Source organism: Cricetulus griseus, chromosome 2 (assembly GCF_003668045.3).
Source record: "Cricetulus griseus strain 17A/GY chromosome 2, alternate assembly CriGri-PICRH-1.0, whole genome shotgun sequence".
Classification (NCBI taxonomy): domain Eukaryota; kingdom Metazoa; phylum Chordata; class Mammalia; order Rodentia; family Cricetidae; genus Cricetulus; species Cricetulus griseus.
In genome coordinates this window covers 57,087,791-57,104,253 of record NC_048595.1, presented here as the reverse complement: position 1 = coordinate 57,104,253, position 16,463 = coordinate 57,087,791, and the positions used below count along the sequence as shown (strand labels likewise).

At 39.6% G+C, this 16,463-nt stretch overlaps 1 protein-coding gene across 10 annotated transcripts in view; it reads right to left on the bottom strand.

The window, feature by feature from the left end:
* Elavl2 (ELAV like RNA binding protein 2) overlaps positions 1-16,463 on the bottom strand; it is a 130,888-nt gene that overhangs the window by 33,640 nt on the left and 80,785 nt on the right. For all 10 annotated transcript variants that reach the window (XM_027400408.2, XM_035439806.1, XM_027400404.2 and 7 more), the window contains exon 3: positions 5,452-5,555. In XM_027400408.2, the coding sequence (XP_027256209.1) occupies positions 5,452-5,555 (104 nt within the window). The remainder of the gene's footprint in view (positions 1-5,451; positions 5,556-16,463) is intronic.

Genomic DNA, 16,463 nt, shown 5'->3' with positions numbered 1-16,463 from the left:
CACCAAAACTGAACCTTTGCCTGTCTGTATGTCTGTATAGCTCTGTGTCTGTCTCTCTCTCTGTCAGAGTACACATGAGATTGCTAAACCACTCTAAAATGGCAAAACTAAAGTTCTTTTTTGTCCTAAAGATACCCCTTTCACACACACACACACACACACACACACACACACACACACACACACACACAGTGGATTGGATGTCAATTCTTTCCTGGTTTTTTAATATTTCCATATACTCAGTAAGGTATCTTGGGAATAGGGTCCATTCACATTTTATATACACCATGTACAACAATATGAAGGGCACATTACAGATTATTTCTAAGAATTCTGTGCATGGAATAGTGACATGTTGTGGACTCATCAGGTCAACATTTTAAGGTCTCAAATTTAGTTTAGATTTCCCAGTTTAGGGAGGTCAAGCTCCAAGTCATTCACAGATACACATAAAAGCTAAACAGTTAAAAGACGACCAAGAAATGATTTCAGAAACAGAGGCTTCCAGTTCCATGTTAAAATTCCAACTCATGGCTGAACAGGTGGGAAAAAGTGAAATGTGACATTCTCTAATTTTTAATCGAGAAACAGGCAAAAGTATAAATCTTTAAGAAAAAAATTGGAAAGCAATATAGGGGAACACTTTAAGGTATAGGTATTATTAATATTTAATACTCTAATTTTTATAATAGAATTTTCCATATGTACTTAAACAGTAGTTTAATTATTTTAAAAATGCATTTCATATTTCTAGATGGTAGTTAATTTTAAGTAAAAGCTTTGTCTTCTATATGCTTGAATAATTATGGGGAAAAATGGAATATAAGGGGGCACTTTTCCATGTTGGCCATACTTACACAGATTTCTCAGGGTGTAAAGATAGTTCTCAGTAATAGTATCTAACCATAATAAAAGATTATTTTCCAGTGAGAGAGAGATCACATTCTCAAAAATAAAGCTTCTTATGGCCTGCTATTCCAGAGTACTATTCCAGAAGAGAGACGATGGGAGCTATGCTGAGTCAGGTGTTCGTATCACTGTGAACAATCACCCCTCCTGAGCATGTGTCAAGAGAATATACAGGCACTTCAGAAATGAATGTTTTTTACTTTGTAAAAGAATCATTTTTCTTCTACTCATGAGTTGAAGTCTGATACATTAAATCTAGACAAAGGACAAATGTACTGGCTTTAAATTATGTGTTTTATATACTATTCAGATCTTATCAATATACAAGGTTCCCTAAAAACAAGTCAGAAAAGGGCATTATGACTGACAGTCAACAAGCACAGAGGTCCTGAGCAGTCCATAGAGGGGTTCTTGTGGACAATGGAAGGCTACTGATCAAAGACACTACCTTGAATATAATTTTGTATACTGCCCTTAGAATATATTGGACCTCTAACATCTGAGTTGTATAATAGCTACACTTTTTCTCTACCCTTCCTAACATAAGGGAACAGTCACACTTTATCTACTATGTCAATATACAGGACAATATGGGCAAGGTTTAGCCTACAGTGGCTACCTTCATGCTGCTGACAGATCCATCACGTGTTACTAGCAAGGGGTGTCGTAAGCACATTTCCCCAGTAGGCACACAAAACACAAAGATCCAGAAAAGTGATTAATTACATTGAAGGTTAAGCATTATCAGTGCTGCTCAAAATAAAGTGATATCTTAGGACTTTCTGATTCTAAGATGCTCTTTCTGCAGGTGAAGTCTGCACCATCAGCTACAAATGCTGAACAATGATCTAACATACTCAACCCACAGACATTTGACTCCGGCTAATAGAATTAACCACAAAGGCTGATAAAGCAGAAGCTATGAGACAGACTGAACTGTGCATGCAAAGTATCAGCTGTGCAGAGAACCCACCCATTCAAAAACAGAAGCATGTAAGGTGGTTGGCAGCACACACCTTTAATCCCAGGATGTGGGAGGCTGAGGCAGGCAGATCTTTGGGTTTGAGGCCAGCCTGGTCTACAAAGTCAGTGCCAGGACAGTCAGAGATACACTGAGAAACACTGTCTCAAAACAAAACAAAACAAAACAAAACACAGAAGCTCACAAAATGCTGATTGCTGAATCTCACCAGGGGACACTAAGCTAATATATCTCTAGCTCTGGAATGTGTGAATCTAAGTCACTCCTCAAATGATTTCCATGCAACAATAACCTTAGATTCTCATGGGATCTGAGGGACTTTCACTCACTGAAGAAACAATGAATATATGTCATTTGACTTGCCAACTATTACTGGGCTGATGCTAGTAGGAAGCCCTGAGAACATCTAAGCAAGCCACCTTTCACAGTACTTCAGCCTCAATAATGAAAAATTAGGTATTTACCAAAGTCATTCCGATGTGGTGGGTAGCTTGGAAATAAGAACAGAAATTGAAATTCAAGAAACCTAAACTTTGTATATAAGCACTTGAATAAAAGTAGATATTTTCCTCTAAAGACAAACATGGAACAATAGCACATGTTTTGGTGGGGTATCATGTACTGGAGTCACTGCTTTCTTCAACTATGTAACTGTGGTAATATCTCACTTGTACAAACCTGTCTGAAGGTCAGAGAATGGACCACACCACAAGCTAACCATAGAGGTATGGAGGTTTGTACAAACAGGCAGGAAGTGAGGTAGCAGGGTGGAATCAGGATATAAGCAAGGAGAAACAGTATCTCTCCTGTCTACTAAGAGGCTAAGGAGGTAAGGCATGGCTGTGGCTTGCTCCTTCTCCTCTCTTGATCTCTCAGCATTTTCCTCTATATCTGACTCTGGGTTTTTATTACTTAGACCAACTAAGAACTCCATATACATGCAACCTTGGCTAGCTGCATGAGCACCAAGGTCTCCACACCTTCGGGAGTCTAAACAACACCTAGATCATGCCGATCCCATAAATTCTGTAGTTACTTGTGGGTAAAGAATGGGTAAAGAGATCAAACAGAGGAGACACCAGCATGAGTTGGAACAACCCAACAAGGCAGCAACTAAGGCAGGGTTTCAGAGTGGCTAGGAGAAGTAAGAATTAGTAAAATCAGCCTGAGAGCCATCATCAGTATGGACTGAGGCAGGGAAAAAGACAATGGTGAAGCAGCCTTCCAGGGAATGGAAAGGCATAAGTGTAACTTCCAGATCACTCAGAAAATAGTGAACACAAGGAAAAATACACTGAGAGTTCGTGTTAAGAATTCAAAACCTATGTAATTGAAAAAAAATAAAAAGAAAGAAAAAAATAGAAATACAAATATAGGCAAAAATTGTGCAATCTACTTCTGGAAAATGGTCTGATTTGCCTCTTGGAGAAATCTGGGCCAAATTGAGGATACCAGCTGTTATCTGATATTTTTGCAAGAACCAAATGGGGGCAGGGGAAGAAGTGGCCTGCTGCCTGCCCATCATCCCTCCTGAATTTCAGAAAGTCCACAAGTAGCAGATGTCACAGTATAAAAGCCACAAAGCATTATTGTCCTTTCTTATACATTCAGCCCAAGCAGCTGAGCCCTGAGAAGAGGAGGCAGGACCATGGGCAGTATGGCAGCAGCTGTCATCAATGGTTTCTGTAAAAGCCGACTACATTTATCTCATGGTGACCTGTTTCCTCTACATTTCTACCTTTTTCTAGATCTTAGCGCATGCAGTATGTATCGCAAAAGAAGTGACTCACTAAGAATGAAATAAGGGTGATTATTTCTGGAATGAGAAAAATGGTCATTTGCTGAGATGAGCCATCCCAATCATATTTCATTTTCTTTTTAACAACAACTTGGGCTCTCAGCACTAAGAGCAATTGATTTCCAGGATTGCTGGTCATTTAAGATAGGAAGAGGAAGCCTACAAAAATCCATAGGACAAACACATAAAACAGCCTGGAGGTAGGCAGATAGTCAGCACCATTGTTAGGGCATTGTATTATCACTATTCAAAGACTGAGCTTTTGACAAAGAAAGATTAATCAGGCAAGTGTGAAGTTGGGTGGGTGGGGGGAAGCAATTCAGGTTAATAAAAAAAAAGGATCAAAACCAACTTTTATCATCTTAAATTTCTCTAAGATTTTTCTTAGAATTTTGGTAGTATAATGATCAGTCCTTTTTCTGATTACAGGATGTATCTTCCATTTTCTTTATTAAAAACACCTAGCAATCTTGGACATCTTACATCTAAGTATCTTGGAAGACCATCATACAGCTTCCTTTAGATAAAAAGCGCTGACAGGAATTTTTCCTATGGGCCAATAAATATAAAGAATGAGGTGTCAAAACGACCCAGGGCTAACAAATAACCTTAACTGACAATCCTAAGAGAAGTCACTTTAAGTACAAAGATGACACTGCATTTCAAAATACCTCAAAAGGAAGGAAAGAAAAAGCAAAAATCTTCTAGACAAGTCTCTAAACAAGATGGATGGCACAGTCAGCCTCGAGTAACCTCTTCTCAAATCTGAGACTCCAGTTTGGGCTGGCTTCCTACATCATGAGCAGAAAATAGGTTCCAACTTGAGTCAATTGATAGAGATTATCTGGAACACTATTTTGAAATATATTTGTTAGCCACACCTTGATTCATCGAGAAAGTGTACCATAATAGATATGAGACGTCCACACTGGGCAGGAGAGAAGAAATTGATGACACGAGACCAAAAATTTGCTAGAGGCCACACTGCTTTTATTTGCTAAAGAAAAATAAATCTATGCTGGAAAATGGATCAACATCTTACCCAGATAATTCAGGTAAAGTTTTCAAAATATAAAGCTGCAGAAAAGTATCCATAAAATAAATAGCATTGTACATCTTCAAAGGTAAAATGACCCGTGTGCCATGAGAGTTTTGGAGTCCATCTCCTCGGAAATCTGCTAAGACTGAGTCAAACCCCACTACCAGATCTAGCTTGCTAAACCACTAATAATTTTACATTTTAAACTAAAAAAAAATAATACTTTATTATTCACAAAGATCACATGAAATTTAAGTTTTGGTGTTCACAAAAATGGCTATATTAGATAGCACTACAACCCATCTATATATGTAAGTAGCCATAATCACATTCTTGTATCAAGGGCAGAGGTGAGAGCCCTGACTGAGTCTTACTGGCTTGCAACAAAACAGGTCCAACAACTACTGTCTGGAAAGGTTCCAGAATTCCTCAAGCAATAGGACAAAGATTCTCACTATGAGAAGTACTTAATGTAGGGGGCTTCACACAGTATTTATCCAAGAGCACTGCTTCTCTGCCTGGTACTAAGGTCTACATAGAATACTTAGGATTATAATTGCCTCCTTTGTGCATTAAGCACAAAAATATCACACTGTGTATCCCAGAGAAGTGTTTATGGGGGCCCAAATGGAAAAAATAACAAGTGAACCTTTAACAAAAAAAAAAAAAAAAAAAAAACCCTCCCTTTTTCTACAGGTAGATTTAAGAAAAATGTGAACATACTTTTATTGTTTTGGTTTGAAGTCTCAATCCATTCAGAGTGTTGATAGCTTTCTCTGCATCCTTGGGGTCAATGTAGTTCACAAAGCCGTAACCCAAGCTCTGCCCTAAGGAAAGGGAAGGGGAAAAACATGTTAGTTCAACCCACTGGCAGGAGCAGACTGTGGTTTGGGCACAGGCTCTTCTCATTCACATCCAAATACTTTCTCAATAGCAAAAGAAACTCTGTTAATTCTTTCACAGATAAAGATGTAATATATTTGCAAATCTAAACATCAGTTAGAACTTACAAAGCTATGCTGCTTAAGATACTACACAGGCCCACAGCATTCTACTGCACACCACATGCCTAATTCAGGATGTGGCAGCAGCCCCCAAACTGGATGCTTCTCTCTGCTGAGCTCCAGAAGGAACAGACAAAACCATGAGCTTCACTCTCCCTGCAAATAAAATGGAAGATGGCGACAGCTGCCAAGAAAGAACCTGCCAGTGTTGTTTGAATCATACTGACACACTGACAGCACTGTGCCACTGCACTTACTACAGGCAGTAAAGTACTGAAGATGGCGTGTTTTATATGGGAGTGTACCCCATGATGGCAGTTTGGTCAATAATGTGCTGCATGCACAATGCGTCCAGTAGAGTCTATTAGAACTGAAACACTCCTGTCATAATGACATCATTACTTGGGTGATCTCATAGCACAGTTCATAATCATGTGCTTATGACAATGCTGATGCAAACAAATGTAATAAACTGGTCATAGGAGAATGCAGCACATACGGTTTGTACAATGAATACTTGAAATGGCTATTACTGATTAATGTATTTTCTATTATGCATTAAACAATAAGCATTTTAAAGGTGTGCTATTCAAAAAAAAAAACTGCCATGTTTTTGTATACAGTCTCCTCAAATACATGTTTTGATTATCTCAGGATTTGCACCAGGTAAGTGACCTGTATCGTTTAGGATAGTATAAGAGGTCCACCTGCTATGTTCATAGATGACAAAATGGATAAACAAAACATCTCACAATGAGCTGTCATTAAACAATGTTTGAAATATACTTTAGAAGGGTATTTCTTTGAATAAATGCAACAATATTTCTATAGGTATTATTCCAATCTAAAAAAGGATCACAGGAAAACAAGGGGATTTATACAGAGAACAGCATACATAATGAGAAAAGGAAAAGACTTAAGGAAATAACAAAACACAAAAAGGGTTGCACAGAATAACTTCCAGCCAGACAATGATGGCACACATGCCTTGAATCCCAGTACTAGGGAGGCAGAGGCAGGAGGATCTCTGTGAGTTTGAGGCCAGCCTGATCTACAGAGTTGAGTTCCAGGATGGGCTCCAAAGATACACAGAGAAACCCTATCTCGAAAAACCAAAACAAAAAATTTTCCAAATAACTCTTGCTTGTTGCCATTGTGGTGTGCCCATTGGCTGACCTCTCACCTCTCATTCAGTGGCACCCTAATTAGAAACCAGGGAGGTACCATGCAGGGGAAAGCAAGACAACACAGCTCCACAGTCAGGCTGCTCCAAGATCAAACTTTCAGTTGAGGCAGTCTCTCCATTTGAGAAGAGACAGGTAACACGAATGAAAGAGTGTTTAGACAACGGCGATTGCCTGGAAAGTACCAATGATTAAAGCCCTGGCTCGCTAGCAGTTTCATAGGAATGTGAGGGATTTGTTCTTGATGGGTCCCCTAAGTGCTACCTACCTGTTAGTATGAAAGACAGCCCCTCTGGTTACTCTTAATGTATGAGTTCTTTGCTAATGAACAGACAAACACAGAGGGCCAAACATAACCTAGTAAGCATGCGAGCTTGTGATTTATTATGCTTTGGAGACCATGAATAGAATTTGGGAAAACAGGAGCTAACATATTCCCTCTTATCAAGATGTGTTTTTCCTGTATGCAAAAGCATTAACAAACGGGGGTGGGGGTGGGAGGGTAGGGTTGTGTTTGTAGTATAAGGCAGTTGTGAAGAGCTTGCCTAAGATGTGTAATGTCCTGGGTTAGAAGACTAGCACCTCAGAAAACAAAGAATTAAAAGGGAGAGCCAAGAATCTTTTGTTTCCTTAGCACTATAATATATATATATATATATCAGGCACACATGTGCATACTTTGATGTAGACAGAACACTCATTCACGTAAAATAAACCTACAGAAAAAGGTCTATGTCAAACCACTGTAATTTCAAGCCTTCAGCTTTTTTACCAATTTGAGAAGCATTTCTCACATGTCTACTGTATATGTGTGGAGTGCTCTCTTAAGAGAAGTGCTGTGACTCTCCTGTCACTGAGCAGGATTTAAATTGGCAGAACATAAAAAGAATCTGCACAAGAGACCAGCTTATGATGGAAAGAATATGGGATTTGAAGACCAGCATTCAAGTTCCAATCTCCTCTTTACTATCTACCAACGAGTGACTTTGAAGATGTTATTCAACCTTTCAGAGCCACTGCTTCCTACCTTGAAAAGGAAGATAATAATTCCTACACAACTAGAAAGTGGACATCCCAGTCAAAAGATAACAAGAAAAAAGAGTAGGCATACAACACACTAATGACCTTAAGCATATTCATTTAGGGTTGTATCAGTAAGATACTAAAATAGGATAAAAAAGAAGAGGCACACAAATATCATATTGTATAGTTTTGTTGGTCTACTACTTCGATAAAATTTAGTAACTGCCATCAGAAGAATGCAATTCTCCTTTCTACCAGAAACTTGTAATCACCTTATTATAACCTCAGCTACATGGTAGAATCACTCGAAGAGATTATGGGAAGCCTGAAACCCATACTCCAAATTCTTGACGTTGTCAGTTTGTTTTGAAGAGCACTGAAAACAGCTTTCCCAAAGTTTAGTGATTTTAGGGTACAACTAGGCTGAGAAATGTTTTTGCTTTTCATTTAGAAAATATTTATGTGTGTGTATGCACAACTTAGAGGATTCAGTCAGTCTCCTTCTTCCAACATATGTGTGTTCCAGGGATTGAGCTGGGGTCATTGGGTTTGACAGCAAATGCCTTTACTTGCTGAGTCATCTCACTGACCAAAGAAAACAAGTTTTAAAGGTGAGTCTTGAAGTACACAGAACATCTGGAAGCTATGAGAGGGGTTTAGCATGTGAAATGTCTCCACAGGGAAGACGCCATTATACAGACGTATTTTGAAGAGATTTATGATGGTCTTCATCTATGCTGTCACATTACCTACTATTTCAAGAAGCAGTTCACTGACCTCCTCAGGTGGGCCTTAGGCAGCCATGCTTCTAGGCTCAATGCTGTGCATGAAGAAGATTGGTCCACTATTTCTGGCTAACCTGTTCCCAGCAGGCTGCCTGGAGTCCTGACTCCTAGCTTGCTATAGGCAATAGAAGGTTTGCAAAATGAAACCTGGAGAACTTAAATGTCATTTATTTTACCAAACATATAAAAGTCATCACTAAAGAGCACATTCTTTCAATTTTCACTGACACCCAATGCAATCTGGCCAGCTACAGTGATGAATAAAATTCTCACTACTATTGACTATACTTAAACACACATTTACCTCCAAATAACTCTTCTCCTTGTAAAGAAGTTTCTGATCTGGTGTTATTGAGAAGAGTGCCATCTGCCAAGTGAAATGTGTTCAAGGTAAGTGAATGTTCTTATTAATACTAAAACAGGTAGGGTTATCTGCTACTAAAAGGTACATTCTTAAATCCACTGTTAGTATACCAAACTAAAATGTTGGGGTGCTAATAAAACAAGAGACGACTCTACTCTTACCTGAGAATCTTCTATTTTCAGCAGATAGTGATTCACACAGAGACACACGATTGGGAAAGGTGCAGAACAAGAGACCGCAGACTTCTCTGCCTTAGATGGGACAGCTATAACATACTCTCCCCTCTCCCAAGGCTCAGGGATCATTGTGGAAGAGAGAGAACAAGGAATCTAAGAGTCAGAGGCAGGGGGTAACTACAAGCAAATGGTTTTCCAAACACAGCAGGACAGCTACACATATGAAGTCACAGCATTTGTGACAGCAGGTATGAGACCTGTGTAAGTTCAAGTCAGACAAAACCCCAGCATGGAGGGGAGCCGTGGACATTAAGTCCACCCACCCCTACCTGAAAAGTCACTGACAGATGACAGCTGTTAGAAGATGGGAAGGCAACCAAGAGTGTTGCCTAGGTAGGCCTCCCAAGCTGCTGGGGAGGCTACACTGCCAAGAACCTGTGGGTAGCACAAACTGGACTTGGTAAGTTTAAAAAAAAAAATGACACAAAATTGAGGGGGTAGAGAAGTGAGGGACACATTTAGGGGGAGTCTGGAGAAAGGAGTGAATATGATCAATACATGTTGTATGAAGTTCTCAATGAATTAATAATCTTGAGAAAAAAGTACAAGAGTGATAGGGACCTAACAGATATTTCAGTATGGAGTGTATTAATTATCCGGGTCAGCAAATACTTACTGAGCCTAAGGTACACAAAGGAATCACAGATATGGACAGTGACTCCCCAGTGTCCCCGTTTACCTATGTGGTAAGATACTGCTCAATTATAAACTTGCAGTATTCACACAAAGGTAAGAATGGCTTCCAAAACTTGGGAGTCAGCTTCTACGACATAAGCAAGGGATAAAGCAGTAAGGCTAGGCACTGCAAGTGAGATGAAGAGGCTGTGGTATTCCACTCAGTTTCACAGGCTGTCCTCACCATGTCTAAAGTATAATGTCACTAGCCATTTTCTGATAGACATCATACATGTATGTGTTATTAATAATTTTTTGGTTACCTACTGTCTCATTTCGGTCGATTCAGGTAAATAATAGTTTATTCTTTATGTCTATGCTGTTTTTTAAATTATCTTATTGATACTGTATTTCTGGTTACAAGTTCATATTATTTTTAAAAAGCAATAGCAAACCAAACACCAAGGAAAGAACCTACTGAGCCAGAACTTAGTCTTTCCATCCTGTACTCCCCAGTTTCTCACAAACTGGAGCTACAATGATGGCTTGGAAGCCAAGCACCTTTCCCTATATCATCCAAGTGTCGAGTGACTCCTGAATTTAGAATGTACACACTGTTTATCCCCAAACCAAACATCACTTTTTGAAAAACTCTTAAAATGCTGCACATATAAATTCCAAGTATGATGAATTATGAACGCCAACACAAATAAGAGCAAAGTTTCTAAAAAAGCAGAGCTAGCATCACTTGTCCCCAGGTGCCTTTCCATGCTACCTCTGTCCACAGTCTCTCAAGGGTTTAACCACTAATCCAAGTCTTGGACCTAAGAGTATGACAAGGATTTTAGACCTTCATGAAAAGGTCTATGAAAACAGTATGGATGGACAGTTACACAGCCACTCTCACAGAAGTACGAAAATTTCCAGATAAATACGTCACTCCAGCAAATTGTGGGTGTCTTTTTAGTTGCATTCTTTTGAATTAAGCATACAAACCACAGAAAAGGATCCCTCACTTCACAAGAGATAGATAGAAACATGGTCAATGACCTGTTTCAGCATGGAGCTAAAACACCTAAGCAGGCCCTGGCAGGGACAGAAAAGCACAACAAACAGGGTGGGGCAGGAGGAAGAAGAGCTAAACAAGAAGAGAACCCATTTAGTGTTAAAGCGGTACTGTGGGAAACACAGTAAATGCCAATTTATCCCAAACTGTGTGTAATTCAAAGCATCTGCCACTCCCTAGTCACCTACATTGCTTTTAACAGCATACTTTAATTAAAAACTTAATTGCATATTTTAATTAAAAATACAAAATCTTCTGGACCCATTTCATTCAAAGGTCACTTTATTTACTTTTATTTTCTATTTCAAATTACTACCACTGTTCAAAATATCAAATTACCCCCTTAGGTCTAAAACTAAGGCAATAGACTACCATAATTCTTGATTAAAAACCTGGCACATTAGTTTTATTCAACCAATATTAAATGAGATCTTTGTCAACAAGAATTTGTGGAAAAGAGTTACACTTAATGATTTCTCCCCTAAACTAAGTATACATTCATTCACTATCAAAACCTACATTTTGCCAGGCCCTGGAGTATGCCAAGATGAGGTAGTGTTCCTCTTGCTTCCATCCTGAGAGGAGACAAATGGACATGAATAAAATAAGAATAAAGGAGAAACATCAAATGGGGTCAGAGTGTGAAACAGAGGGAGGAGTGGCACTGCTCTTTAAACACAGAAGAGCGGACTTCATCCTAATGGTAAGATCTAAACAAGACCTGGAAGTGGGTCCTGAACCAGAGACCAAGATGCTGATATCTATCAGCATGCTGACCACTTGCTAAATCCACCTCTCTTCCTCAGTCAGGAACCCTTTGTTATTAATTTTCTGACTTGGTTTATTACTTTTCCACTCTTCCAGATTAATCACTCTCTTCCCTAGGCTCTGGAATCCAAGACAACAGCCATCCTCCTGTGTGTATGTGTATGTATATATGTATATATTTACACACACACACACACATATATACATGCATGCACGCGCGCGTGCGCGCACACACACACACACATACACACACACACACACACACACACACACACACACACACACACACACACACACACAGAGTCTTCCTAAAAATTAAATCTGACCATGCCTGTTTTCCAAGATCATTGCTGCCTTCCTGTTGACTTCCACCAAAGCTCTGCTTCTGCTGGCCCTACAGATAAGCCTCAGGCACACTCAGATGTCATGCTGAACACTCTTCTAGAACTGGATTACTCACACAAACCTCAGAGTCTATCTTGACAGCATTTCCTGCTACCGCGTGCCTGGATCCTAATGTTTTAGTGTCCATCATTCCCTTCCCTAGTAGTTCTCCAGCAAGCCCCATATTATAGCCTAATTTTACCATGGGTGGGTGGGTGGGTGCGTGCGTACGTGCGTGCGTGCGTGTGTGCGTGTGTGTGTGTGTGTTTGTGTGTGTGTGTGTGTGTGTGTGTGTGTACACTAGACAATTTGGATGCATGCTGGGCTAATTTGGATACAGACAGATTGTTTCACTTTGGGACTGAGCAAGGCAGGGCAAGCTGACCTCAGTTCCTGACAAAGCCTGTCCTACCACATCCTATTTAGTAAATAAATGTTCAGTGACCAAATGAACCAATCACAAATAGATGAAGTAACTAACAGCAGTATCAGCATCCCAGGAGCTGATGGCTTAGGATAGAGTTGCCCTTATGAACATGTTCCCCTGCCCGTCTTATACCAGATGGATTACAGAACATGGAGATGAGATGCTCAAATGTTACAGTATTCTGTCTTCATAAAGGAATCATATGAGCTATTTTTTAAAATAGTTCATGTAAAATTTCTCATATGAAAATTTTCTATAAATACCATTAAAATGAAATCTCAATTTAAAAAATAATGTTATATAGAGTAATTTGATAGATTTACATAAATCTGTTTCACAAATCTGTAAGTATGAATTATGGGATGTCAGCATATAATTTTGTTGAAAGTGCTTTTTCACTAATATAATTAAGTCTGCCGAGACTATTCATGAACAAGTCAAATAAAATGCAGAGTGAATTCTGTAAAAACCTGGTAGTTGAATCAACAATAAAAGGTGACTACACTGATTGATGTGTATCTATTATTTCATTTAGAGCAGTAGTAATGTTTTATGAAATAACAGAATAAAAGCAGCGTGGATCTTTTTTAAATCCCAGAGTTATCAGAGTCAGGTTACTGATGACCCTCTGTCAAGTAAGACTCTTAAAACCTGAAGTCTAACAATGAAACATTTGAGGGGAAAAAAGAAAAAGAAGAAATATGTGTGATCTCAGAACAGCGCCTGTATAAAACTGAATACCTTAACTAAAGAGAGGGAAAGCAAAAAATAAGATTTGGAAAACTTGATTCCTAAGGGATTAATTTTTTCTTTTTAATAAAGACCAGTTCTCTCATTGTGCTATCCACTCCCCTTCCTTCTCCCAGTACACACACAAAAAAGTTGTAAATGTGTTGTCTTTCTTCAGATGGACTTTCTGTTCCTGGGCACCCATCATGTGTGTCTGTTCAGACAGGCTGTGCACTACAACTCTGGCACCGGAGTGGCACAATCCAGACTTTTTACCAGCTTTCTTAATATTTTACTGCATAGTGCCACACAGAAGAGGAAAGGGAAGAGAGAACCCTGAGAGCAGAGGGATGCAATCCTTACTGGTCACATTTCTCTCTCCAAATGTCCAGTCCCTTCCTAGCTTAAATCTCCTCCAGATGCAGGCAGTAACTTACGTACTAACTTGGGTCACACCAAACAGCTCTTCCTTGCTGCCCTCTAATAACTAAGAGCACATAGAGAGGAGATGCTGGCAGGATCCTGTTAACTACAATCCAAACCAGCTATCAACATGAGGAGCATTTTGTCCAGTTTCCCAAAGGACATTACCAAAGATCAGACCAGGATAGAGAATTCAGTCTAGATGCTCACACACTGCAGAAAACAGATGGGTCACCCCAAAACTCATATTCTCCCCAAATGTTAATAAAGCTGGTCTGGGACTCAAAGGACCTAATACTTTAAATGGCTTTGGAACTTTAGATATATGGAGACCATAAGAAAAAAGTTTAAATTGTAACTTTTCTGCTGAAACCAATGTTGTAAGTAGTGATTATTTGCTAAAGTATTACCTAAACAGCCTAATTCTATGGGGAATGTCTAATGTCCTCTGCACCAGGGCATTTTCTCTGCGAGTTAATTTTAATGGCCATATCTGTCCTGATTATACAACTAGTAAAGCTCTATTTCCTACAGTTCCAGTACCAGTAATTATGAATTTGCTGGCAATGCAGTGTGACCTTGCTTAAGTTGGCGAAAGTGTGGGTTCTTAATACATCACCCTTGCAGACAGCATTAAGAACTCCCACACAATTCAATCTTAGGTTATCGAGAACAGGGAGAGCATACTGAATTCTCTAAATTTTCAAGTGCTGTGCCAGGTACTATGACTGTCTTGCATCCAATACAAGAAAGGTTGGGGTAATTTGGCTTAATCTGAAAGAGAAAATAAATGGATTCCTCCCACTCCATATCATAAGAAGAAACTCATGGAGCAGGTAGGTTCCCACTGTGGAAGAGTAAGATGGTGGAGCACCTTCCTGGTCAATAAGGACAACAGCTAGCACTCGTCTATTACTGGTTTAGGTAGCTGCTCAGAAGGAGCCATCAGCAGCCCCACCTTCAAATAGTGGGCCTGCTGAGATGTGAGCAAAAGCCAAACACTGGTGGGTAGCCAAAAGCTCAGTCCCTATAGTTCAAAGTTAGGACATTAACAACTCTGAACCAATGCCAGATCTACTCCCAGTTAAAGGCTTGAGTCTCCTGCAATAGTCTCTCCATTACAATTAACATATGTGGACCTCCATTCATATAGACACTTCTGGTCTCTGCCTTGCCTTGTGCCTGCTTAAAAAGCAATGGGGTTGTTCAAATATCATTTGAGATGAGGGCAGAGGAACTGTATTCCTCAAAATAGTATTGTGGTAAAGCAGGAAACCAGTTGACAACTGTGGTAGTAGAAAGGGCATCTGCTGTTGCTTGCACTACCAGCTGGTGTCAATCTTAACATGGGTGCATGTACAAGCTCACACAAAGAAACCAGTGAGCAGTCCACCAAGAAAGCAATGCCACTTTCTTAATGTGACTTTTCCTCTCCGAAAGACAGCATTTTCATTTAGATATTGCTTGAAAAAAATTAAAGCCCCTAAGCACTATAATTAGTTCAGCAGTCTTTTTGACATGGTGTCAGCCTTTAAATCTAGCAGGAGCCCGTTTTTTCCAAAATTTCAAAGAAAAACATTTGATTGTACAAACTATGGAAGAAACATTAGATTATGCAAACCCTACTGGGTCTATATGATAAAAGGTTCTTTCTTTTTTTTCCAGATTTTTTTATTTAAATTAGAAACAAGATTGTTTTACATGACAATCCCAGTTCCCTTCTCCCTCCCATCCTACCCTACCACACCACACCCCAACTAAGACCCTACCTATCACATATCCTTTCTGCTCTCCCTGGTTGGTGAGGCCTTCCATAGGGTGTCATCAACAGCTATTATATCCTTTGGGATAGGGCCTAGGCCCACCCCCATGTGTCTTGGTTCAGGGAGTATTCCTCTATGTGGAATGGGCTCCCAAAGTCCACACCTATGCTAGGGATAAGTACTGAACTACTACAGGAGGTCCAGTAGATTTCCAAGGTTTCTTCAATGAAATCCATGTTCTTGGGGTCTGGATCAGTCCTATGCTGGTATCCCAGCTATCAGTCTGGGGAGCAAGAGTTCACTAATATTCAGGTCAATTAGTTGTGTCTGTGGGTTTCACCAGCCTGGTCTGGACCCCTTGCCACCTGATAGCCCTCATCCAGCAGCTGGTGGAAACAGAAGCCGACACCCACAACTTATCACTGAACTGAAATCCAGATGCAGAGAAGGATGATTGAAAAGATTCTTTCAAAGGTAAATTTTCTTCAACATCCTAAATTTTCTACTGTGGAAAGGTCGGTAAGTTTGAAGGGCAAGGTCCATTCCCAATAGCCTTTAACTATGTCTACCTGGAAGCAAAAAAAAAAAAAAAAAAAAATACTATACCACCTAACAGTGCTAGGGAGGAACTAGTGGGCCTTATATTACCTGTAGATTCATATTTAATTCTATGGACACACATTTATAGACATTTTTCAGATATAAGTGTGGAGGTTCAGAGGTGGTAATTAACTTGCTCAGAGGTAGCTAATAAATTGGTCTGATTTCAGACCTAGGGCTGATCTTCTCAAACCCAGCAGTTTGAGATCTCCTCACTGCCGTCAGTGGAGCTTAGGAATCAGTGTGAAGCAGGGTCTTGTGCATTCCAACATCACAACTTTCTAACCAGAGAGCTTATCTCCAAATACACCTGCATTTGATTTCTTGTCCTTTGTTATATAATCAGCCAACTGAAACTTCACAG